At 49.9% G+C, this 26,174-nt stretch overlaps 1 protein-coding gene across 1 annotated transcript in view; it reads right to left on the reverse strand.

Moving 5' to 3' along the window:
• The window catches only part of FLT1 (fms related receptor tyrosine kinase 1), a 171,858-nt gene that overhangs the window by 24,682 nt on the left and 121,002 nt on the right, over window positions 1–26,174 (reverse strand). Inside the window, exons 15-19 of the mRNA XM_042939838.1 lie at window positions 25,315–25,446; window positions 12,805–12,911; window positions 8,612–8,744; window positions 3,847–3,951; window positions 273–386 (exon numbers count right to left, since the gene is read on the reverse strand). Of these exons, the coding sequence (XP_042795772.1) occupies window positions 273–386; window positions 3,847–3,951; window positions 8,612–8,744; window positions 12,805–12,911; window positions 25,315–25,446 (591 nt within the window). The remainder of the gene's footprint in view (window positions 1–272; window positions 387–3,846; window positions 3,952–8,611; window positions 8,745–12,804; window positions 12,912–25,314; window positions 25,447–26,174) is intronic.

Genomic DNA, 26,174 nt, shown 5'->3' on the forward strand with positions numbered 1-26,174 from the left:
CACGTCCTGAGAGAAAAAAATGCCCTTCACTTGACCTGGAGCCCATGGGAAGGGTCTAAAAGGGAATCCTTCTCTTTTGACCTTTCAATTGACTGCACAGGGAAGGCATTTCTAGGAGGGGAGCACCTTTCTGTAAGTGGACAAGTTGTCTGCTCTGGACACGAGAGGCTATTTTTCAGGAGGTGCGGAGGAACGAGGAGAAAGAGCTACGTGTCAGACTCTGCTCTTAGGATGTGAATGGAGAGAGGGAGCGGTCCCTCCTTCTCGTTTACCTCCTTGCTTGGTACAGGCTCCCAGCAGGTTGACCACATTCAGATGGTGGCCAATGTGGGTCAAGATCTTGAGCTCAGTCATCAGAGCTTTGTACTCGCTGGCCGTGGCCCCCTCTGTGTGAGAAACAAGGAAGAGTCAAGGCGACAGGACAATGGGGCTCTTTCCGCTGGAGGCGGCATTCCTGCCCCCCATGCTTGCCGAGGCTCAGACGGTTGCTTCACTAACTTCCCCACATTCTGCAGCAAGGCCAGGTCTCCAGACTGTTTTCATTACTCCCTCCCTCCTGAGCCAACATCCTTTTGATTACAGTAAGCCCCAGAAGCAGTGGTGGGGTTAGTCACTGGGCATTTCCTCTTGGTGGACCTGGTCTGCTCAGCAATGCGCTGACTCAGAGCTGGGCACCTCGTGAAAGCGCCTTCCAAAGGCTTCCGCTCTGCAGAACCAGGCGCAGCAAGAACCTTCCAGACAGGGGATGTGCCCACACCTCCCCTCTTTTTCTCACTTTCCCCTCTTTGAAGAGTTACAAAGAAGGAGCACCAGGGGTCTGCAAGAGTGGAATGGCCACTTCTGTAAACATCTTTGCAATGTGTTATTTTCTCCCTATAACCTTTTCCTCCCTGGAGTCTGCAGGGTTATCTCAAATTCTGAGGATCCATAAGCATCTGCCTTCAACTCCATTCTCAGAGATAAACAACATCAGTCTAAGCATTAGCAGAGTCTAAAGCCTAAATTAAGTTTGTTCTGTCTGTTTTTTCTTTTCTTTTCTTTTCTTTTTTTTTTTTTTTTTGGTCTTTCTTATTGGTTAATCCGTAAGACTTTACAAAATTTAACAAATAAAGTCCTACAATCTTGCTGTAAAATATTCCAACAATATGATGTATATAGAGTAAAAAGTGAAAGCCACTCCAACCACATACCTCCCTAGATAGACCTTTTTCTTTGTATTTACAAACATATATACCCACATAAAGGTCTTTTTTTGTTTACATGAGTCATAAAAAAATATATATATATATATATATATATTTTTTTTTTTTTTAATTTGCTTTTTTAATGTGTCAGAGACTTTTCCAATTCTTGTTAGTTGATTAATAGCATTCCTGGCATGTGAACGGTCTCCAGTTTTTTTTGTTTTCGTGTGTGGTTTCTATTTTTTTTTTTTCCCATTACAAATAACACTGTAGTAGATGGCGATGTGTAATCTTTCTACACATGTGCAAGTAAGTCTGTAGAACAGCCCTGGAAATGGCCAAAGCATGTGGATGGTATTTCGTAAGCACAAATCATTTTCAGATCATCTTCTAACTAATAACCAGATAAACTCTAGAAGCTTCCCAACAGGGTTGGGATTGGCTCAACAGGAGACACACAACAAATATTTGTTAGAAAAATAAACACCGTGAATACGCTTCTCATTGCAGACATGGGCATAAGGCCCGAAAAGGTTAAAGGTTCTGCTCCAGGGTACTTTGAAAGAGCTTCTGACTCATGGCCTTTGTTTGACATTCTGTCTTTTCAATTTCTCCTAGAAACAGATGGCCAACCAATTCAAGCAAGAAAGCTGAATGAAAATGGTTTGGGGGGGATTTTATAGAGTGGGTGATTTGGCGATCTTTTTAAAATCCAGGCTAATGGCTTTAAAAAGATAAGCATTTTATCAAGACACCGTGTATGCTTTTTCTGTATTACGTACACTACGTTCTGCCGGCCTTTCAAATTTTTCAAGTCAGAATTCCCCTCCTCCGACTCATCAATCCTTCCAGGCATTTATGCCCCCTTGGCACAGGGGAAAACCCAGCTCTCTTGTTCAGACCGCTCTGTCCCCAGGCAGGTGTTACCTTGGATCCACAACAGACGAGTGCGGGCACAAGACCATCTCTGCTGGCGATGATGTGTGGTCGTAGGCAGGGAAATGGGACAAGCTGAGGAAGCAGACGCTTCCAGATGGAGCCCCGACTCAGCTCAAGGGTGGATATTAGAGTGCCTCCATAACTCGGATCAGGGCCATTTTAGGGTTTGGGGGCCACAGGCCGCCGGAGGCCGGGTCTAGACAGCCCCTCTTCTGCAGCACCGTGGTGGGGGGAGGGTAAGAGCGCTGCACTCAAACCCCTACTTTTGCCCTGGGGAGCTGTGGGGCCCTGCAGAGGTGATTTAACCTTTCTGGGCCATGTCTCCTCATCTGCAAAGTGGGGAAATAATATCTCCCTCACAAGGCTGCAGAGAGAAAAAGAAGAAGAATGGCAACGTCCTGTGGTTCAAGCTAATACATGAAGGCACTTAGTCTGGTGCCTTCTCACACAGAGGGCATACTGATGCCTCTTCTCTTCGGAGCCTGGGCCACGGGGCGTGGGGTGGCGTGCTGGAATGTAGGCATGCCACAGAAAGGCCTGCCATCCTCTGGGCAGTCCATTTGGAACAAAAGTCCGGATTTGTGGGCCTTGAGACTCCTTCCCTGGCTGCTTTCAGAGCAGAACTGTCAGGTTCCTTGGAGGGTTTTTATCAGAGCCTTTGCTTGACGAGGGCAGCCTTTTGAGGTGGAAGATATCATTGCCTGGGGCTCCTGCAAGAGGCCTACTTTTTGGTTTTAGAATCTTAACACGAGTGGGGCGCCCGGGTGGCTCAGTCGGTTAAGCGTCCGACTTCAGCTCCGGTCGCGATCTCACAGTCTGTGGGTTCGAGCCCCGCGTCAGGCTCTGTGCTGACAGCTCGGAGCCCGGAGCCGGCTTCCCATTGTGTGTCTCCCTCTCTCTCTGCCCCTCCCCTGCTCATGCTCTGTCTCTGTCTCTCTCAAAAATAAACATTAAAAAAAAAAAAATTAAAAAAAAAAGAATCTTAACACGAGTTGAAGTAACATAAAAATGCCATCACGAGTGAGGAAATGAAGTCTTTTCTATACTTCAGAAGACATCTGCATCCCTGAGATGTCTGATTTATACAGCTTTCCCCTATTCTCATTTTCATCTGTCTTGCGGGTGATCATGAATCACCGTGCGATTTGGCCCTACTTCCCCAGGGCTTCTCTGAATGGTTGTGTCTTTCAACACCAGAAAGATTATCTATCTATCCATCTATGTAAATTTCTAAAGAGGAAATGTGTTGTGTTTGGGACCTGACGCTATCACACAGTTCAGAGTTCTGATGGTCTCAATTATTCTGGCTTCACGATTTCACTTTAGAGTTAGGTCAAGCCCCAGCTAAGCCGTTGGGATTTACAACCCACAGCCGATTTCCCCTTAGAATGTCCTCGTGGATCCCTCCAAAATCTTGAACCTGTGGTTACAGTGAGCTTAAATCCCTGGTAGTTTCGAGCCTGAGATGTGAGAGGAGAAAGATCTTGGAGGTGACAGAAATCATTTTCCCGTGGACAGTGCTGGATGGTTTCATTTACAGGGTTGATTCAGCGCTCTTGCTGGCCTGATAGAAAACTCCCGAAGCCAAGGGGCTCCCAGCAGTAAAGACAGTGGTGTGGCCTGAGCAGAAGTAGCTTGTGTCTGTTCCCAGGCCATAGCTAACGTGTACCAGTGTTTCGGGAATCTAGTGGGTCGGCCGAAACCCAAACTACAGCCTCCGTACCTTTCAGCATTTTTACAGCCACAGTCCGGCACGTGGGGGATTTCTTAATGCCAAATGCAGATGCTTGAACCACTTTTCCGAAAGCCCCTCTTCCGAGTGACTTGCCTGCAATGAAAAGAAGACACTGATTTGTTTGCCAAGCCAGCAGGATGAGGACAAGTCTTTTTCGGGAAGAAGGTGCCTTTTGACCTATGTGTGTATGTGAGCCGTGTAGCTTTGAATGGAATCTCCAACAAACTGAGCCCAAAAGAGTCAAAGTAAGGGACACACTTCTGGGGTATCTTTCTTCCGCCTCCTCACTGGGCTTCTGAGGGGCCGTTATCCTTTGCAGCTAGGCCAGGCCCCTAGGATGCATTTGGTGTGGGTGGGTGACCAATTTCCTCTTCACAAAATCCTCCCAGGGGGGGGGGGGGTCTCTTCCATTGTTTAATAACTTTATTACCAAGACCTCCCTTTGTTTAACCTAAGCCCCTTTTCTTGCCTCTGAAGGTCATTTCTTCTGATCTGTTTTCAGCAGAAAGGAAGAAACCAGAGAATGGGGGTTACTGCTATTGGCTATCATAATGCTCCACAGCTAGAAAAAAATCACTAAGTCATTTCTCAGACTTGCTTGCCAGCCAAGATATTCTAACATGTCCTTACATGATGTACAGGCCTTCGTGGCTCAGCACACGAGTCTATCAACCAACCACCGGTAGTTAATTGGTTTAAGCTGCAGAGAAATGGTTGCCAAACGCAGTAAGAAAGTAAGGTTTCTTTCGTGGGACCTGTTATGTTCTGCCATAACAGCTGTTTTAACACGTTTCTTTCCTCACCCTTAAATGAGACCACTTGACTCAGAGGGGCACCTACCACGTGGGAATCTTCCCAGGACCTAGCTCAGCGCTGGGTGCAGAGAAGGCCCCTTGTGCGTGAATGCAGAATGAAGAGCAGCGATTTGGGAACTTGTGAGACGCTCAAAGCAGTCACGGGTAACTAGAGGAACCCCCCTGTCCCCAGTGGGTCGGAGACTGTGAGGGCGATGCTCCGTGAAGAGCACACACCGCCCCCCACCCCCCCACCCCCGGAATACCTCAGTCCCCTTTTATATCAGGGGACTTTCTCTTGCACCATCAGGAAACAGGTAGCTGAATACAGCCTGGAGAAAAAGTACACCTCAAGCAGGATATGGCAAAAGGAAGAGTGAACCAAAGAAGTCACTCTTGTTTGGTTCTTGGTTAGGGAAAAAATAGCCAACAGAATGCCTCTGGTCACAAGTAAATCCCGGTAGGGAGAGTAATTTAACACGACCACTCCTCCCTCAGCCTAGTCCTCTTTATCTGACTGTTCTGCTGAGGCACCTTCAGTGAGTTAACGAACCAACCTTCCGTCCCGTCCTTACACTCCAATCCCTTCCCCCCAAGAGACATAGGTGCGTGTTTGTTTCTAAGATTCTTGTGAAGTTTGCCTGCTTCCTTATCACATTACAACTTTATCCTTCTAGGCACGATGACTCAGTCACATAGGTGACTTCCCCCTGCCCCTGCTTAGCATCTTCCGCTCCTACCAATCCCCCGAGGCCATCTAGTCAGGACACAGGAAAAATTCGTTTGCCCGTGTAATCAGAAGAGGCTCTTTGTCGCTATCTCTTTGCTTCTATCTCCTGGGGACAGATAGGAGGGAACATTGGTGACGCGACTTGCTTTTTCTCTGGTCAAAATGCCCCTGGTAGCGACGGGGAAAGGTCATTCCTCCTAGAGTGCGCACCATGGACAGGGACAGAGTCTCCGCTTCCTCCTTCAGCTAAAACTGTCCATGAAGTAGACCAGGATGGGGACTCTAGGTTGAAATAAAAGTGCCTTGGGTGGACCCTGCAGGACCGGGACGTGGAAATCACGTACAGAATGAGTACCAGGGGCTACCTTCTCCAGACTTGTAAAGATCGGTGTATTCTGGTTAAAGGCTTGCCCCTTGCTGTTTTAGGGCAAAAGAACGTGTTTCTTCTGCAGCGTCTTCTACTGTCTAATAGGAAAAGTGTCCCGAGCCTGACAAATATCAAGATGATCTCTATCTCAGGGACACCTCTCCACATACCGTGAAGACCCTTGCTGCTTGGGGGGCAGGCAGAACCCTTTTCCCTTCCACGGCCTCAGCCCACCCGCGTTCCCTCCTTAGCCATCACGGCACACTTCATTTTCACTGGTGTTTGGGGAGTTTGCTTCTGTCAGTGAGAATAAGCTCGTTCTCACTTGGCTTCCCTCGGCCTTTCCATCTTTTTTCTCTCGGAAGCCTGACTGCTGCCTCATAAAACAGCATGAAGCTATTATGGGCTCTTTGATCATCTGATGCCTCGGAATCCTTTGGCGGACCCACTGTTCCAGCTTCAGGGGAGCCAGGCTTGACCTTGCCTGATCCTTCTTTTCCCTTAAAATCCTCCTCGGTGTTACCCAAATGCCACTGACTGGCTTGTGAAAGAGCTAGGTCACTGCCATACCATGAAAGGCTATTGGAACCTCCTCCAAGAATGTCCTTGACCGGCCAGGGCCCCGGGGACACTCCGGGGAGGGTGCAAGGCGCCACTGCCACGCAGAGCTGGTCTTCCAAGAGGCAACACCTGCCTGGGTGCCGTCCACTTGCAAATTCCAGACTCCTTGTGTTGTGGCCTATATTAGGCAATGCTCACTTTATTTCGCAGTAGAAGATGCATTGTCTGACATTATCCCACCTCCCGTGATAAAATGGTAAGAGCTGAATTCTCCCTGACGTTTAGCGAGGAACCACTAACGAAACAGATTCCTTTTGTTCCTGGATTTCAGGAATTTCAACGAGAGCAGCACTTTTGAGCCAAACTCCTACTGCATCTATCAGGTACCATAAATTCTGACTTCTCTCAACAGTGCTGCTAATAGTTACCGACAGAGTCCACACAGCTGAAAAAAAATCAGATGCGACTTGTCTGTGTATTTCCCCACACAGTGTATTCTTCTGTGTGTGTTTATAGCCCCATTATAACTCTGCCCATCAAACCAGCTTTTTCTCTCCATCCATCCAGACAGAATCTTGGTTACTGTCACTTGCCAGACATTACTTCAGATTACTTTCTGTCATGTATTTGGCTTACGAACCAAAAAATCTTGGGCCTTTTGCCCCCATGCTAGTAGGGGGAGCCTTCTTCTGGCCCTTGCAGCCACACTCTGCATTGAAAGACACAGTGAGCTGACTTGACACCCTTTCTCTCACCCATCAAAGACACTCCCATCCACATGAGCCAAATCATGACATCTGGCATCTCCAGGAAGGAAGAGATCCATAAGAAAGGTCTTCAGCAAGGAGAATCTCCTCAAACGGGATTATCTAAACCCACAGAGCCCCAGGGGAAATCTGGTGGAAGGATTAGCAGTGTCCCTCAGTGTGATATAGATCACAGGGATAGATACCAGGCGAAGGAGTGAAGAGATGGGATGAACAGCTCATCTGTCCTATACAGGAAGAAGCATGTCTGATGGTGACTAATAACTCTGGAAAGCAACGTGGCCTGAGAATGGCTTACGGTTGTGGGAAAATTATCTCAGTTCCTTGCCAAGGTCACTGAGGGGCTGGGCTAGCTGCCATATAATTTAGACTTGCAGAAGGAACTCATCTATGTACCACCTGCCCTTAACGACTCTAAATTCAGTTGATATTTCCACCCCCCCCCCCCACACCCACCCATCAGCAGCCATTGCTGGCTTTTGCCTGTCTCTCCAGCTTCTTACTGATTTCCAGTTTTCTTCCCCAAGCCAAACAGAACATACTCTTGGGGCCAAGTATCCTTTCTCATGTAAGAAGAAACCTAAGTGGAATCATTTCAAGGCCCGAGCTGTTGGGGGGAGGGGAGGCAACGCAGTTGAATTTAAAACAACAGGCTCTTTTGCCGAGGGTGACAAGATCCAGGAACACTGGGTCCACGAGTTGGGTTCCTAGTTCCAATTATTAACGATTCTGGCACACACAGAGCGACTGGAAATTTTTCAGAAGCCACTATCCAAAAATTTTGGGCAAGAGTAATCGCGGCTCCTTTTGTTCTGTACTACTGAGGGCCGGAGATCGATTTGCATTGTGAGGTCTGAGCTGGGAGGGGTGGGGGGGACTTGGGGGCGAGCTGAGGGAAAGCACGGTTGCCTGGTGTTTACAGCATCTACGCTACCTGGGAAACAACAGCCCGTGCTCTTCAAACCTGAAACGCTAATGACCCCCAGCACTTTCTTCTCTGGACATCCTGGACCCCCAGGAAAACTCAGAGTTTCTAATCTGTGGATTTGTGCAGAGGGGTTTTTTGACCCCCGGCCTTCAAGGGCACTGACGCGTTCACCAAAGTTTTGATTGCGCTGTTCCTTGCCATCTTGACTTGTGTTCTAGGTTACAAATTTCTAAGTCCCCCAAAAGGTCATTAAGGGTGCCTGTGGTTGTAAGCTTCCTGATGGAACTCATCTCTGCCCTTCACCTGTCTCCTTTTGTGGCTACCTCCTTCACCCTCTGAGGCAAGACACTCAGACGCCTTTGCACCCCCGCGGCTTAGACGGGTGTCTGCTGCTCAGAGAAGGTGCTGGGAAAGTGTTCGGAGAAGGAGCAGGTGCCCTGTCCCCTTGTACTGCTGTCCCAGCACTGTTAGGATTGTCTACCCCAGTGCCCATCTCCCTTGCTAGTCTGTGAGCAGCTGGAGGGTAGAGCCCGAGTCTAGTTGACTTTTGCAGCCCTCAAACCACACGTTTTGCACGTTTAGGAATCTGTTGAACAAACACATTACCCAGTTTGAGTCTCTCCCGGGCAAACTCCCACTTGCTGGCATCATAAGGGAGCCGCTCACACTGCTCGTCCAGGGGGACTTCGTCTGGGTCCATTATAATCGATAGGTAGTCAGTCTTTATTTCCGAGGAAGACTGAGAAAGAAAGAGATCGCGACGTCACTATCAAGGAAACAACTTACAAAACAAAAACCCGGATGCCCAATTTAAAACAGTACCTGGCAACACCTGCTGCTCGTTGAAACCGGGTGGTTGGGTACAGAAAGTCCCCCTCTGCATACGCCCATGCACATCACACTTGGGTGTGCAACTCCCACTAAACAAGCCCTTACGGTTCTCACGCGGCTTCTCGGTAGACTGGCTTCACTGCACTGCCCAGATAACACGCGCCCAGGTTCTCCAGTGACCTGGGTGCTTGTTCTTAGACAATTGTCACATGATAGTCCTTCTCCAAAAAAGCATAAACGTCACTCCAAACGACTGACTGAACATACCTCTCCATGGCCATTCTGCACAAGCAGGAGCATACGTCACAAGGTGACAAGTGGGATTGAGGCTTTTCAGCATTTGCAACAATGGCGAAGTGAACCCAGGAGCCCTGGGACGGTTAAGAGGCATATTTCCTGTGAAGTGTTTAAATCTACTCAGAAGTCCTGGCCCCTCGGTTGCTGCAGCTGCCCGGAAAAACTATAGGGTCCGTCAGTGAGAACACAGTAAGATTTACCTCCGATAAGAAACAGAAGTTGATTATTTCAAAGGCCAAGGGGTAAATTGGGTCTGAGATTCAAACACGGCCATGTCCTGATCGCGTTCGGCATCAGTAGGACGTCAAACAAGGCGGGTGTCTCCCTTCAGGCGCTTACTTTATCTTGGCAAGGCACATCGAGCCCAGAAAATATCCTTTATTTCAGGTCACAGATGAGTGGATGTGCATTTAGTGTCTTAGAGTCATAGCAGTGGGTGTACTGCCTGTTCATTCGGTGTAGAACTGATGATGGCATTTCTGTGGGCAGCACAGAAAGGAAGTATGCTTGCCCACCTAAGGTGGGCTTTGATCAGCCTCGCCGAGGAGTCGCATAAGCTGCGTTTCAATGAGTTTCGGGCCCGTCCTGCGTTGCCCTTCCCTCAGCAGGACCAGAGTTCAGGAGAGAAGACACCCTCTCCATACACACCATGTCACGTTCGCCCACATTCTTCAGCTCTAACTCACCCTGCCCCGGGCTGTCACAGCTCACCTCATCCATCACTTGCAATCGGTCTCCTACTCACAGGAATTATCACTAAAACGTGTGACAAATCGCTCAAAGCAGAAAGACTGGCCCGGCCTCCACGACGAGGGGAAAACAGAGAAGGATGTGGAGCACATTCGTCACCAGCTACATTTGCCATCGGTGCCAGTCTTGTCGGGGCCAGCCCGTCGGACACTGGTGTGAGTCTGTAAGACTGGAAAGGAATACAAACCCCTATCCCAGCGTGCCGGGCGTGCGCTAGAGAAGCCGCTGGAAGAGGTTTCATGAGTACACTTTTCTATGTCCAGTCGAAACAGTCCGACGAGAAACAATCTCCCATCTTCCAAGGGCACAGGACAGCGAGAGCCCAACAAGGGACCTCTCACTTTCCGGAGAGCGCGTGGGGAGCTGGGAAGGGGTGTTGAGAGCGAGGCAAGGGGCCGGGCAAAGAGAGACAATCTCCCCATCTGGCACCTACGGAATTTTATGGTTTATCTCAATCAGGCAGGTGAGAGGCAACACCACACAAGTGCTTGAGGAGAGTAGGATCGTAGAATCTCAGTCGGCAAATATTTATTCTTCTGATTGACACTAACACTGAGCAGCTACTAGGTGTTTGGCATGGAGGTTGCACAGCTAAGCGCTTTCAGAGGCCAGGCATTGAGGCTGGCGGGCCGGATCTGAGTCACAGATCAACTCTGGACCAGCACATAACCTTGGCAAGTTGCTTAACCCTTCTCAACCTAGTTTCCTTATCTGTGAAGTAGTGATAACGACAGTCCTTATCTCCTAGGGCTGTTGTGAATATTATGTGAAATAATCCATGCCAAGCTGTTAGAACAAGGTGTGGTATACAGTAAGCATCAATCAACGATCCACGTTAGCCGTAACTGTAACACTGGCCTATTGCAGGGTGGGGATTAAAAGGATAACGTCCAGTCCGTATCCACAGGAATTCACTTGCGGTTTCGAGAAACCGCATGGAAATAGTTTTTGAGGACTTGTATCTCCTTGCCTCCTACGATTAATCACCTTTCAAATTTTATGAGCATTCCCTTCTGGAGAGAGAATCCTTTCTTGCTCTCATCCTTTCTTATTGAACTCAAGGTTTCAGATTTTTAGAAATACTAGGGCCATCTTCAATTTAGTCCCAATTCACCTTTCCAGTGAATTTCCACTCTGCCCCTCTGTGCTCCTCCCCTAATCTGGGGCGTGGGGAGGAGTGTGGTGGGCTGCATTATTCTGCTGCTTTCCTTCCAGCTGCAACCTTCAAACTCTTTCTCTAAACCTCACTCTCTCTGAAGTTTTTTCTCTCTGTCCCTCCTTTGTGGCCTCCGAACGGGCCTTCCAGATTTGGCGGGTCTAATCTATTTGGCAAGTTTGATCCATTTCCCTTTATGATGTCTCTCCCCTGTCAATGCCACTGTGTGGCCTCCGTTTCCTTCTAAAGCAGTGTGGCCTTAGCTGTCACATCTCAAAACCCATCATTCCACACGGCGGACTCCTGATGGTACCTATTCACCACGGAGGACGCCTACTGTCCTCGCCTCTCATTTCAACGGCTATGAAGGACACCTTGTTGGTTTTGGTTACAAGTCTAGGTAAGGTCGAACGACCTTGGTTCAAAACTCAGCTCCCACTCTAACCAGCTTTGCGACTTTGGGCAAGTTATTTTACCTCTCTGAGGCTCACTTTCTCTCTCTATAAAATGGGAATAATAGTATGTCTTACCTCTTTGCCTTTTTTGGAAGAATTACCGGAGACGCCACATAAAAAAGCTTGTCCTAAGACATGACACGATAATAAGGGCTGATAAATCTCTAGAAATGGAGGAGGCCTCCTTGATGCTTTTCAAGTTCTGTTTTACGTGCGAAATAGCTCTGGATCCTAATCACTTGGACGAAGCTCATATCATTTCTTAGTTGGACTCCTATAAAGTCTTCGGCGAAAGTTCGTCTCTACTCACTCTTGCCTCCTCTGGTCCATTCTCACAGCAGCCAAAATTCTCTTTCCAGACGCAAATCTCTTACACTTAGGATTGCCTGCCTTTGTTGCACAACACCCCTTCCCGCCCTCGCCCTCACGCCCCCCAGACTTCCTTTCACTTCCAGAATACAGACCACCTTTCTTACTGTCTCACCCGGCTTTACAGCCCCTCCTCTCCGGCCTCACCTCCTACCCAGTTCCCATGCTGCAGCCACGCTGGCCTCCGTGAGTCTCTCTTTCCCGCGGGGTCCCGGCCCTGCCCCGGCCTCTCACAGGCTCTTCTGTCTGCCTGCAACACTCTTCCCTCCCTTCTCTGCCCGACCACCTCCTTACACATCTTTCAGTCCGCTGCCTCTAACGGCAGTCTCACATTTGTCTGTGAAACGGAGTAAAGCCAGTCTCCTCTCCAGTAAATATTTGAGGCACGGATGGGTGAAGGACCGTTGGCTCCTTAGCCCATAGAACTTCAGAGAAGCACGTGGTGCTGCAGGCTGAATGACAGAAATCTGACGTCCTGCGTTCCAGCCTGACCCCCCCCACTGAAGAACTGAGTTGTATGGTGGGGCTCCGAGAGCTCGGAACCACAGTGCCCTTGTTGGTGCGGAGAGGCAAGTCGGAGGACAGTCTTTATTTTGCATTCGCCTCTGCATGTCTTAGCAGAGAATAAGGAAATAAAGACTGCGCAGGTCTCGTGTTGAATTGAAAGGTTTTATCACACATTTTTAGATCACAGGTATCCCCTCTGTTCCTGGGAAACAGTCATCTACTCACCGCTCGAGCTTTTTCTCTCGATACTACGGGTGATGGTTGAGAGGCATTTTAACGATTCATTCCGGGTGTTCCCCAGGTCAGAGACCGAAAGAAGAGGAGGGAAGGAGACTAGAGGCTAACGTGTGTTGAGTGCCGGGTCTAGATGCGAGACGAGCGTTTTCGAGTTTTACGTAAACAGGAGCGCAGAACTTCATACGAACCGTGCTTACCCTTTTCAGTTTTCGGATAAAGAGCGTTAACAGGAGCCAGAAGAGGGTTGCAGCCACACAGGTGCACGTCAGAGTGATTAGCTCCAGGTTAGACTTGTCCGAGGTTCCTGGAGGGAGAAAAACAAGATGGTCCTCAACAAGCGCCATCAAACGGAGGGTCTTTGTGATTCTACAGAACAGGTCCAAACGCCCCTAAATGGTTCGCCACGGCGCATGCAGCCTGGCGGCTCAAGGGTTGGCCTCTAGGACCGGTCTTCCCTCACCTTCCGAGTCCAGCAGGGTGCATGATATTTTACCATCTTACGCTCACGCAGAAATTAAAGGGAGTTTCAGAAATTCTGTGGCTGAGCTCGCAAACGTCGTAATCCCAGAAATAGCTACTTCAAAATCCGAGGAGAAATTAAAGAACAATTTTTTTTAATGTTTATTTTATTTTTGAGAGACACAGAATGCGAACGGGAGAGACACAGAAGAGAGAGGGAGACCCAGAATCCGAAGCGGGCTCCAGGCTCCGAGCTGTCAGCACAGAGCCCGACGCGGGGCCCGAACTCACGAGCAGTGAGATCATGACCTGAGCCGAAGTCGGACGCTTAACCCACCGAGCCACCCAGGCGCCCCCCGAGGAGAAATTTTTAAAAAGGAAAAAAATTAAGGCGGGAACAAAAGCCCATTAAAGTGCTAAATCTGGAATATGTGAGCTCTTCCTCATGAGTTTTAGAGGAAATTCTAAAGAAAAATACCTAAGAATAAAAACGACACAAAAGGGCTCCTCTGGGACTCACAAAATTCTTCTACTTTGATTTTAAAAATAAAAATAAAACTCAAGGACCATCACCATTGCCTGCTCGCTCCTTTTGGGACAGCCGGCCAACTGGCCCACCTCCTGCTCCTTGCTTCTGGCTCTGTCTCTGACCTTCGAAACAGCAGCCAGCCTGCAGGGGTTGCGACGAGAAGGGGGTTCTTCCCAAGCACCTCATTTCCCGGAATCACGCAGAGATCTAAAGCTGAGCAGTTCCTCCAGCACCAGACAAGAAAAGACCCAAAGTGTTCAAGAGAAGCCTCCGGAGAGGAAGATCTTTGGGATCTGTAAAGGAATGCCCCAGTGGCCAGAACAGTGGTCCCCTACTTACTGATTCCAGGGGACAATTTCCCATGAATTTCAAAGGACTGCCTTATCCTTCAACCTCATTACAAGGAGGCAGAGGCTTAGTATTAAGCTAGGGAAGAACAAATGGAACTCACTCTTTTTAGGAATAATGATGTGACTGGTATCATTTTTTTAAGTTTATGTATTTAATTTGAGAGACACAGAGACAGTGCCAGCGGGGGAGGGGCAGAGAGAGGGAGAGAGAGAATCCCAAGCAGGCTCCACACTGTCAGCACAGAGCCTGAGGTGGGGCCCGAACTCACAAACTGCGAGATCCTATGACCTGAGCCCAAACCAAGAGTCGGACGCTTAACCGACTGAGCCACCCGGGCGCCCCAATGAATAGTATCATTTATTGAGCACCTACTATATGCCAAGCCCTTACAACCACCCTAAGGAGTAGGTAGCAATAATATCCTTGTTTCCTAGATGAGGGATTCATCTTGTGGGCTCTTTGTTTCGATTCAACAAGGAGGTCCTGAATCCTACTGGAGGCGACATTCCATCTGGAGGCGACGGGAAGGTGAGTAAGAGAAAGGTGTCACTCTCCCGGAACTCATCACTCGCGACCCAACCAAGACTTAGGGCCAATACAGGGGCGCCTGGGTGGCTCAGTCGGTCAAGCGTCCGACTTCAGCTCAGGTCATGATCTCGCGGTTCGTGAGTTCAAGCCCCGCGTCGGGCTCTGGGCTGACAGCTCGGAGCCTGGAGCCTGTTTCAGACTCTGTGTCTCCCTCTCTCTCTCTGCCCCTCCCCCGTTCACGCTCTGTCTGTCTCTGTCTCAAAAATAAATAAACGTTAAAAAAAAAAAGACTTAAGGCCAATACGAAGACACGGAGTAAGAGTTTCAAGGGTGGAGGAAATCTAGTGCTTTTTGGAAGAGGCGACATTGAAATGAGCCCACGGAGACGAGGCGGGGGCGGGCCAACAGGCAGAGGGGCCGGCATGAGTGGAGACCCAAAACTGGGACATGAGGGGGCAGAGCAGCCAGTATAAGGCAAGGGCAGGTCAGGACCAGCCCGCAGAGAGTTCGAGCGTCGGCGCGCAGGGTTTAAACTACAAGCCGCATGCAGGCAGCCAGAGCCGGGGAAATATCTGTGAAGAACAGAAAACACACAAGCTAGAAACCCGAGCTGTTTCCTTCTCCCCTCTTATCCATCCAGCCACCGAGCACATGCAACTTCCTGCCACAGTCCCCGCTGGGCAAACCTTTTAGTCTAGAGGGGAAATCCACATTCTCTCCCCGTCCAGGCCAACACAAAGTCCTGCCGGCTCTCCTCCCATGGCTCAGGAAATTGTCACCTCCTGTCCTGCCCCGCTATCACTGCCTACATCGAGGCCCCGCCAGCTGTCACCTGGACCGCAGCACTGGCTTCCTGACCGGGCTCGACTCCCCGCCCCCCTGCCAGGCTCTCCTCCACTCTGGGCCAGCGTGATCTCGCCTCTGTGTAAATTCCATCACCGCCACCTCTGCTCCCCACAGCCGTGGGGATAAAAATCCACATCCCTGGGTCCTTCGTGCCCAACCCCGCCTATCTCTTCAGCTTCGTCCCCTGCCGCTCTGCCACTTGTTCCGATCACATCAAGACATTCGTAGTTTCTCGCACCTCCCAGCCCTTTCTGCACCTCCGCGCTTCGGCACTCTGTTTCTCTACCAGAACGGCGGCTTCTGGGGGCTGCGGCCACCTCCTCGTCGTCTTTATACCCCCCCTCATCGGACTGGGTGAGCGAGGAGATAAATTATGATTGGCTTTGAGTCCAAAGCGTCTCATGAAGCTTTCAGGGGGTTCAAGGTCAAATTCCTGTTCGTGCAGATTAATCCAAGAAACCCACGGAACACCACCTACGTGGCACTCTCTGTTCTAGATACTAGTACGTGGTGGTGGATGAAAGGCATGGACGGTCTAGAGCTCACAGTCTGAACAGATAAATACGTTCAGCGTCCCGAGCGGAGGAGCAGAGGGTAGGACCGGGGTTCTCTCGTTCGCTGCTATGTCTCCGGTGTTTAGAAGGGGGCCTGGCCCCCAGTAGGCATCCTGAGAATACTGGGTGAGTGCAAGGATGAGTTTGGCTCAACGACGCCAAGCTTTGTTGGCCTGTGGCTACGTTTCCCCGAACCTCATGAGAATGAGAACAGCCTCCCTGAAGAAGTTTCAAAGTATGATAAGCTTTTCTCTTCGTACGCAGCCTCTCGATGGGAATACTGTAAGCTCGAGTTAATAGGAGTGTGGATTTCCTCCGCCATGTGAAAGGTCGAATGCTGCCTTGCTGTATTCACACGCACACACACGCACACACACACACACAGCCTGGGACCTGCTCAGGCCTCAGTGGCCTTTGGCTGTTGGAGATGCTGATAGTATCTTGAGACACAGTACTGTCCGCCTAAAAGCTCTGCAGATGCCTCCTGCTTGGAATGCCCTGGGAGAGGCCCCCTCCCACTGTGGGAACTTTCCCACTGCATTCCACGGGGCAGGAAGTTGACCCCCGAAGCAATTCCACAGCCCTTACTCAGGCAAAATTCCTTTCAGTGGGACCCAATGTGCTCGGGTGCATTTACACATTTCAAGAACCAACTCATTAAAAAACATCCTCAAGACGAACATTTATTACAGGAGAAAGGTCTATTTAACATTCTATGAGTGCTTACTGAAAACCAAGAATTTAACCAGATACGATGTAGTATCTGCGCTCGGTCTCTGTCGCTCTTGATAGCTCAATCTCAGGCTGCGTTTGCAAAGTAACCATTAGGAGAGCCTTAGGTTGAGTAGACGGACTTCAAGTCAGCATCATCCCTTCCTATACAGCTCTTGGATATTTTCTCAGAGGTCAAACGTCCACACGCTGGCCTGGCGGGACCCAGCTTCAACTTGCCGGTGACAGCTGATGAGCTCAGCCCATGAAACGGCCCAGCTGTACACGGCAGGGGAAAGGAGGCCAGAGGAAACGTGGGTGGGATTTGACAACAACTAGGAGTTAGCACTGGGTCTCAGGGACGTTCCTGTCACATGGGGTGTGTGAAAGCCAGCATCAGGGCGTGCCGCGAGCTTAGTTCTACATGGGATATTGACAAGAATGGGGCCAATCTGAAGAGTTAAGAAGACTGCACTTTTAGCTTACACACTCCGCTAACCCTGGGGCACAGAGTGTTCCATGTCAGTTACCTTTCAAGCTTCAGACCATCCCTCTCGGGACAGGAAGGGGGGACGCCAGCCAGGGGATGCACTGGTTCCTGGGGGGTGAGGTACCTCGTCCAGAGGCTGTGCGCCTGCTGAGTCCCGCTGCCTTGCCCTGCGCCTTTCTGATGGCGGTGGCTGTTCACGCTGCACAGGGCCCGGACTCTGTGTTGTGGCGGTGACACGCCGACCCTGACACGTGGCACGGTGCGGTGCCAGGCTGCCGGAATCGACAGGCAGCAGGGCCAGGCCACTCGACTCGCACCACAGCACCGGTGGTCCTTCCCAGGAGGTTAGCAGAACTCCCTAAGCAGAAGACCAGGGCCTCCGGCTCGGGGACCTGCCTTGACTCGAGACAGTACAAGTTCTACCTGGAAAGGGCAGGAAGCGAGCAGCTATGTCTTAGACCCAGGACCCCAGGCCCCGGCTTGCTCGTCCTTCAAATGCGGGGTCGCAACAGGACCCTGGCTCACAGGTGAAATGTATGAACCTAGTAGGAGCTATTTTTTTTTTTTTTAACGTTTATTTATTTTGAGAGCGAGAGAGAGGGAGAGAGAATCCCAAGCCGGCTCCATGCTGTCAACGCAGAGCCCGACTTGGGGCGCGATCCCACGAACAGTGAGATCACGACCTGGGCCCAAATCAGAAGTCAGACGCTTTCCGACTGAGCCACCCAGGTGCCCTGAGGGCTATTCTTTTGAAGGTTCTCCCCCACTCCCCCCGTCCCAGCGCTCCCTTTTCCTTTTTTAAAACATCCTTATCTTGTGGGCTTCAAGTACTATACGAGATGATTGCATTTTCATCCAAACCTATTGCATATATCACAATTTTTTTTCCCCTAAAACTAGTCAGACTTTGACCCAAATAGCGATCATTTTCCGCAGACAACCGAGTCACGACCTTCCCTGAGAAATTCGCCTCGTACCTGCCAGGGTGGCTTAGAAGTTGTTCTCTGGTCCTATCATTATTTTTAGAAAACTGTTTATGTGGGTTTTTTGCCCATGAAGCTCTTAAGACATCAAGAGAAGGGTGTGTTTTGTGTTCATTTGCATCTCCAGCACCGGCCCCGTGGAAATCTCAATAAATATTTCTCTATGGATGAAAAGAAAATCGATCGGACATACGTCGACCTGATTCTCCACGTGAGCCGGGCAAACAGTGCTACCCCTTGTTATCTAAAATCCAATAACCAATAACCCAGCTAATTTCTCTAAGGCTCATTGGACTAATAAAATTGGCTTTCATACTATTTATAAAGCTTTTGAGGAATCTTTGGACACCAATTTGGAACCTCTCTTAAGGACAGAGTGACATGGAAAGACTATTCAAATTAAACTTTCAGAAGTGAGCTTTCAAGGATAGTTCTAGGTAAGAGATATTTAAGATTGCCATCACGTGCCTTCAGCTCGACGACACATTTTTAGGAAAGCTAGTAAAGCTAAACTCCTTAGCCACAGAGGAATTTTGTGGTCTGGAACACCATTTGGGTGACTCACTCGTTAAGTGTTGGAAGACTGTAATGCAGAAAGTTTTGTTGAAGTTAATGTGGTTTAACATGTTAACAAACAGCAACGTTAGCTAATATTTAAAAAGCTTCTATTATATGGCAGATAGTGTTCTAAGTGTGTTAATCCTTACAACCCAGTAGGGCTGGTATACCATTACTAACGTCTGTTTTGCAGATGAACATACGGAAGCACCAGGAAGGTAAGTAATTGGCCCAAGGGCACACAGCTCAGGAGGGGTGATGACCGGGCTTCACGAAGGGGGTCCTCTCCTGCCTTCCAACCCAGAGGCAGTAGAGCGGAATGGTTCTGCCCCACACATTCAGTTCTCAGCTCCACCCCTCCTAGCTTTGTAACCCTGAACCAAGTACTAAATCTTTCTGCGCTTCAGATTCTTGCCCACCAACGGGAAAAAAAAGTCCCCACTGGGTTGTCACCAAAGTTAGCTAGACTAACGCATGTTCAATGAGCAGAAATCATGGCTGAATTCCATCACCATATTTTGAATTCCTGATCAAGGCCAGCTTGATGTCATTGTTTAGACTCAAGTACGAAGGCATGCACATCCCGTCCTCTGGCCCTCCTGTGTGAAATCAGTGAGTAGAGAGTTCATGTCTCCATTGCCAGCGCTGGTCTCTCCTCGGGAACCCTTCTAAATTGCCAACACCCAGGAGAACAGTAACATCAATCACCAACATCTTCATGTGAATTAGTTTATCACATCCTTCCTAGTGCCAGGCTAGCTGGGGGGCGGGGGGAGTGAATTTGGGGCAGGATTCAGGAAGAGAGGAGCCAAAGCAGAGGACCGTCCAGCCTCAGAGGAGTGTCAAAAAGAAACGAGACCCGAAGGCTGGCCTGGCCAAGGGGGATAAAAGGGAGGCACTGCATACCTGAGATAATTTTGAGCTTTTCCTATTCTGTACTCTCAGAATTTATTAAGGAACACAGCGTATGTTTCCTGCTGTGTGGGTCCTTTCCTGAAATGTGTTAATGTGCAATCATTATGGCATAACATTTACAGATCTCACCTCTGATGCCTTTCCATTTAGACTGCAGGACCCTGAGGCAGTCCTTTGGTGCTTTCCATGATTTTCCTATCCATCCGTCGTCCCCAAAAGAATGTCTAACGTGGAATTTTCTCCTGTGTAATTATAAGGGCTACTGAAACCGTACTTCAATAGCAAGGCTTAAATCTGTTATCAGAATGTATTTACACACACGTTGTGGTTCTTACTTGCAATAATAATTCTAAAGTCGAGTTTATCTTAAGTCCTTGGGTGAAAACGTGCCCCGCTTTCATCGAAACGGTCCCACTGCCTTCCATGGGCTCTTGAGTGCTATGTCAATTGCAGAAATTATTTTGGTTACTGACAGTTTTGTGTTGTTGTTTTTAATGTTAGAACTTCCCCTTTGAGAGTTCCACGTGTGCTCCTGGACCGTCCAAAGCAAACAAGACCTGGGATTATTTAAAGAAGCTACTTTGACTCCACAATCCACTCATCCTTTTCAGATACAAAAATAACACATTGTTTTATCTATGAGTATAAGAATCCTTTTTCAAGGGAAATAAAAACAGCAGACGGTTTCCTTCCTGGCTAATTCACGAACCTCTTCAAATCTGTTAAACACAGCCGCAGACACAACTCATTTGCTCGGTTTCATTTCCTAAACCCCACCTGACAAGATAGGTCAGCTTGCAGGGTCTGTGTGCATATTTTAGGAAATCAAGTCTGAAGCCACCAGAGAGCCAGGATCTAATTTCAGTGATAAAATTACTGAGCAGGTACGGCATTGAGCTATTCTGAAGAGCATCCGGGGACCAACTTTTCATTCAGTGAGCCTCGAGGACTTCCACTCAAGATACGGCATCTGACTAATAAGATTCACTCAAGAGCCACTTTTTAGGAATCTCCTTACCCAAAATTATGTATGGAGCTGAAACCTACCTCCTGACACATCACCACCACCTCCCTTCCTTGGTTCCGGGTATCTTTTCTGGTGTACCAAAGAATGAGTTAGAAAGTCTCCCCGGGGGTGAAGCTTGTTAAATATTTACGGAAAACAATAATATCGTCCCTTAGTTTTTAGACTAACAATCCTCCTTTCCTTACACTGCTCTATCATTACCCTATTAGGATACGGTCCCATTTATGTTACCCTCCTCTTATAAATGGGTACAGTGTTTCAGGTAGTTTGATGACCGCTGGATCAGGCCATCTGTTTTTAAGGGGAGAGGGGAGTTTTGCCGTCACTCCGAGAGCAGGGGGCGGGGGGAATTACAAAAGAGAGCAAGGAAGAAGGCAGAAAAACATGAAAAGCAGACACAAGAACTCAAAGAGCACGGCAGCCGGGGACAGTGACGGGTGAAAAGAAAGAGCCACGCATATCAAGTCTGTAGGCACCTCGTAAACGTGATCATTTCCCCAGGCGCTACTGAAGATCAATGCCACATCAGGGAAAAGAGGTCATGAGTCAAAAGTACCAGTTCTTCAGAAAACCCAGCGGGCTGGCCACCAGGAACGAGGTAAAATCACCTAGGCTTTGTTGTTGCCAAGGGACACGACGTAGAAGGTACACTGTTGCCTCATCGCTCACTGCCCCGTTCACCTTGCCAATCCGACGTCCCCCGAGGCTTCCTTTAGACCCCGGCTCACTACCCACGTCCCTTCTTGCCTCTGCGACCTCCCTGAGCTCTGATTAGCGGCCCTGTGTGGTGCATTGGCTACGAACTAGCACTTCAACTTCACCCTGGGGAGGAGCTCAAAGTGCCTATTGATCCGGCTCTAACGGTTTCCGTGTGCACCTTAATCTCCTTCCAGCTAGGTTTTCAAGGCCCCCGGAGGGGAGGGGAGATGGCTTACACTTCCTTACGCTGCCCAGCCCTGGGCACATAAATGCGTTGCTGAGTTACCGGCGAACTGGGATTGGCTTAAGTCTATTGCCAGATATTGCAATATATATATATTATATATATATATATATAAAATATATATATATCCAGAAATTGCAAGATATTGACGTATGTCTCTTTTCAGACATTCAGTGGTGGTTTTCTACGTGGATCAACCCGCGGATACATTTTTCAGACGCTCTGGGATAGAGGAGTGAACGATGCGCCGTGGTAAGCACCGCGTCAAAGGTATACGTCAAGTGCTCTGGGAGCACAGAGGGAGATGATGGTAAGGCAGGAGGACCCTTCCTCTCCCCCTGTAGCAAGAGCCGAAGAGAGCTGTCCGGATGAGTAGGGCTGTCCGGGGGAGAATGAGGCGGGAAGGAAGGCCGCGGAGACTAAAGGAAGACGCTGTGGGCAGGCAGGTGAGGGACAGCGGATCTGCAGGGGGTTCCGGGCAGGTGCACGGCTGGGGAGCTCAGGTGTGAAGGGAGGGATGAGCCACGAGGCTGCAGGAGGCCAGGAAGGACCTGGATGAGGATAACAGGCCATCAGGAACCACTACATATTTGAAGCAGGGGAGTCATCTGTCGTAAGATTAGTCATTCAAAAAGGATCACGGTAGGGGCGCCTCGGTGGCTCAGTCGGTTGAGCACCCGACTCCGGCTCAGGTCATGATCTCGAGGTTTGGGAGTCTGAGCCCCGTATCAGGCTGGCTGCTGTCAGCGCAGAGCCCGCTTCAGATCTCTCTCTCAAAAATAAAAAAAATACAAAAAATAAAATATGATAAAAAAGATCCTCTAGAATTGGAAGACGATGGAAGGAGAGAGAAGTAGGTAGGCTGCCTGGGAGGCTGAGAGGTGACGTCGGGAGAGGACAGGGTCAGGACCTCCGTAGCGGCAGCTGACGTGGGCAACTGTCTCCCCTTTCCTCAGAAGCAAATGACCCAGGCCGATGGAAACGTGTAGAAATGATCAGTGGCAGCCAGATTCTTAATGCTGTCTGGCTTCCCAGAGGAGCGTGTAGTGGGAAAAGGAATCAGTGCAGGAAATGAGAACCAGGTAGAGAGAAACCCAAGTAACAGGACGTAATGGAAAAAGTCCAACAGCTCGATTTTAGGCCAAGGCCTCGAGGACAAGTCCCCGCGGCACTTCAGGGGTGGGAAGCCCGGAGGGAGGGCGGCAACGTTCCGCAGCTACGGGACGCGGACCCCGGTCAGCCTCACCGTGCGTGTGTCATGTGACTTTGGGCAAATAGCTTAACCCTCTGGACTGCCCATCTTCCCGTCTGTAGACTGAAGATAATACTGGTTACTTCTTTGGATTCTTACGGTGCTCATGGGATCAGGGATGCCCGTTATGTAGCAACGTCTGCATAGAAAGATACCGAATAAAGCCTCCTGCTAAGTGCTGGGCACGGGTGTGGGGTACAAAAGTATGTCAGACCCCACTCCTGCCTCGCAAGGTCTACAGTTCAGCAGGGAAGACAGGCCTATGGACGCCTAATTAACCCCCAAAGGCAGAATACAGGAAGTACTGATGAGAAGATTCAAGAACCATGGAGAGCGAGGGCAGAGAAGAGGGTGGGTATCCGAGTCAGCTGATCCTGGAGGACGCTGCTGAGTACAAAGTATCTAATCTACACTGGACACGGGGGAGAAGGAGCATCAGGCTGCCATGGGGAGGGCGCCCGGACAAAAGACATTCTGGGCTGTGTTCGCATGGGGCCGCCCTCAGCAGCGGGTGTGAGTCAGGCTCTCTGATGGCCAGAGTGCGGGCTCCTAGGCCAGCCTGGGAGCCTCCACAGTGCCATGGCTCCGCCTGTGGGCAGAAAAAGCCTCCCAGCAGGGGGGACCACTCCCAGAGGGTAGACTTGTGACAAATAGGAGGGGGGTGGTCGTGACTGTGGGCAGAAGAAACGCACAGATGCCTTGAAGCGACGTGGCTTCCGGGAAACCCAGATCAGCCTGGCAGAAAAGGCGAAGGGAAAGGAAGGAAAGTCTCTGTGGAGACCTATAAACTTGTGTCAATATCCCTCCGGGCAAGGCCTTCTCCCAAGCCATCAGCTGCCCAGCCGTTGGGTCAGATGCCAACCCTGGCTCCCTGGTAGAGGCAGAGGAGAGTAGGGATGCACGGCAGGAGGGCGGGTATGGGGCTGGGGCAGACATGAGAAGAACCCGGCTCTCATGCTCGTCTGCCATCACTTGGCTACTGGATGAAGGTCAGTCAGTCATTTCACTCCTGCCTGGGGCTTCATAACTGCTCTGTTGGCAGCACAGGGGGGGAAATGCCCTCTGGACTGCGGAGTGGGCACCTCCTTGTCCTCTGTGGCCACCCCTGTCTCAGATCTGTGGCCCTCCCTGGCCTGACAGAGTTACTCCCCGACGGCCACATCTGGAGTCCTTGTTTAAAAGTAAATGAAAGGTCCTTTGAAGAGGGAGGTGTTCTCTCCAGGGGTAAGCAGACGAGTCGAAAGAGTACTCTGAGACGAGGATTATTTGGGAGAGAAACAGGACCATTACTGTAACTATTTGGGGAATGCTACTCCCCACTTTTCCTGGAAGTATAGATTTGTGGGAGCGTGGTTTTGGGATTTTTCAGGAGACTGTCTAAAATCATCTACTCGTTGGGGCACCTGGGGGCTCAGCCATTACAGTGTTGGACTCTTGATTTCAGCTCAGGTCATGATCCCATGGTTCGTGGGTTCGAGCCCCGAGTCGGACTCAGGGCTGACAGCATGGAGCCTGCCTGTGGGATTTTCTCTCTCTTTCCGCCCCTCCCCCACGCGTATTAATGCGCGCACGCTCTCTCTCTCTCAAAATAAACTCAAAAAAATAAACTAAATAAAATCCTCTCCTCATAAAAGAATGGGGACAATGCTCTGTTTTAAAGGAGTCTGAATTCTCAGAATTATAATCTTTAAGCCATGTAAGTTTCCAGGGCGGAAGAACTGATCTATTTCCCCTGCCAGGAGTATTTCCATATTCTGAAGTCTCGCGGGGAGCCTGGAAACAGAGTACCCAACAAATTGCATCTTTTCATGTAAACCTCAATAGGCCATAGATATTTAGGTCCAAGGAGGTGTCAATTTGATATTTTATGATGCTGTAAATGTTATGTTTTGCATGACTTCTGGCATCAGAGGACTGCAATTGCCGTCTAAACTGGTTTCCAAATGGGAGCCACATGGCCACAGCCCCGAGTAGGATTAGGCCGCTTTGGATTTTGCTGCTCAGCGAACTATCTGAGGCCTCCGAAGAGGAAGCAGTTGGAATATTTTTCTCAAATGTGGTCTGTTTTTTTATGTGTTGCTTCTCCCTGATAATATTTTGCAGCCTACGTCGCGTTAAAAAAAAAAAAAAAACCCAGCTTAGGAAGACACTCAGAAGAGAGGCGTATAGATATCTCACTCGTGGGAATCGGAAAAGGCGAAAGAACGAACTGTGGGTTTTCCCCTCTACCTACACCCCTCTTCCTCCTTGGGTTTCTTTGTCACAGGTGTGGCCACTGAGGTCACTCTCTATGGGTCAATGCCGTCCCTCGGGCGGCAGCTGGCTTTCCTCTCTTCCGGGAACTACTTCCCTGCAGAGACCGTGTTCGGGTGGCCGGCCAGTGTCTTCCCCTTCTGCCTTGCCAGGCCACCCAGCAGGTCCCTTCCCGGAGCGACAGGGGAGGGGCGAGGAGGTCAGGGAAAGGAACAGGCTGGGGCGGCAGCGGGAGACCGGGAGGTGGAAAGTTGAACAGGGACACAGCCGTCTGAGCTGGTTCTGGTTGCTTTCTGAAGCCGGTTTACCTTGAACAGTGAGGTACGCCGAACTTTCCACGGACCCCTTCTGGTTGGTGGCCCTGCAGTGATATGCACCTTCGTCGTCTTCTGTGACTCTTTCAAGAAACAGCGTGCTGCTTCCCGGTCCTAAGATAATTCCTGAGGAGGGAGAGATGTTTACATTAGCGGGCGCGGGGGACAGACAAAAACAGCTACTTCTGTCGTACCACCCTTTGCCTATAGCTATGCGTTCAGACGAGGAAATCCGAGCTCTAGGCAACCTTGGGCCCGGCGGCCTGTTTGTGTTTTCTGGGTCCAGGCTTTTGAACAGCACCTTCACCATGCAGCAGAGCTCGGACACCACCCCCCCCCCCCCTCTTCTGGAGGTGATGGGACCCAGGCCGTTCACCGTGTGGAGAGAAAGGAGGTGGGGCACCTTTCAAGAGCCAACGTCAAGGGCGTCAAGGGCGCAGCACATCCAATAATAACACCACTTACCGGGGGGCCTGCTGGGTGTTAGCACCCCACAGGCCACTTCACATCCTGACATTTACAGCCAGCCCACAGGGTCTTTGTGTCTCCATTTGACAAATGTGGAAAAAGATTTGGCGAGGTGAACCCCTACCAAATACACATATATCAGCCCTCCCCCCCACCCCCACCCCAGCAAACAGGAAGTGTTTCTTGAATGAGGATGAGTACATGTAGCCCAGCATACCCAATTAAATGCAAAGTCTGGGGTGGGAGGGAGACCAGTGAGAACCAGAATACACAGGAAGGCACCATGGAGGAACTGGGCCTTGAGCTGAGGTTTAAAGGATTAACAGAGGCCGCTGAAATCATGCTTGTTCTGAAATGGCGATACAATGGGTCTGCCCAGGCGTCAG

This window comes from Panthera leo, chromosome A1 (assembly GCF_018350215.1).
Source record: "Panthera leo isolate Ple1 chromosome A1, P.leo_Ple1_pat1.1, whole genome shotgun sequence".
NCBI lineage: Eukaryota > Metazoa > Chordata > Mammalia > Carnivora > Felidae > Panthera > Panthera leo.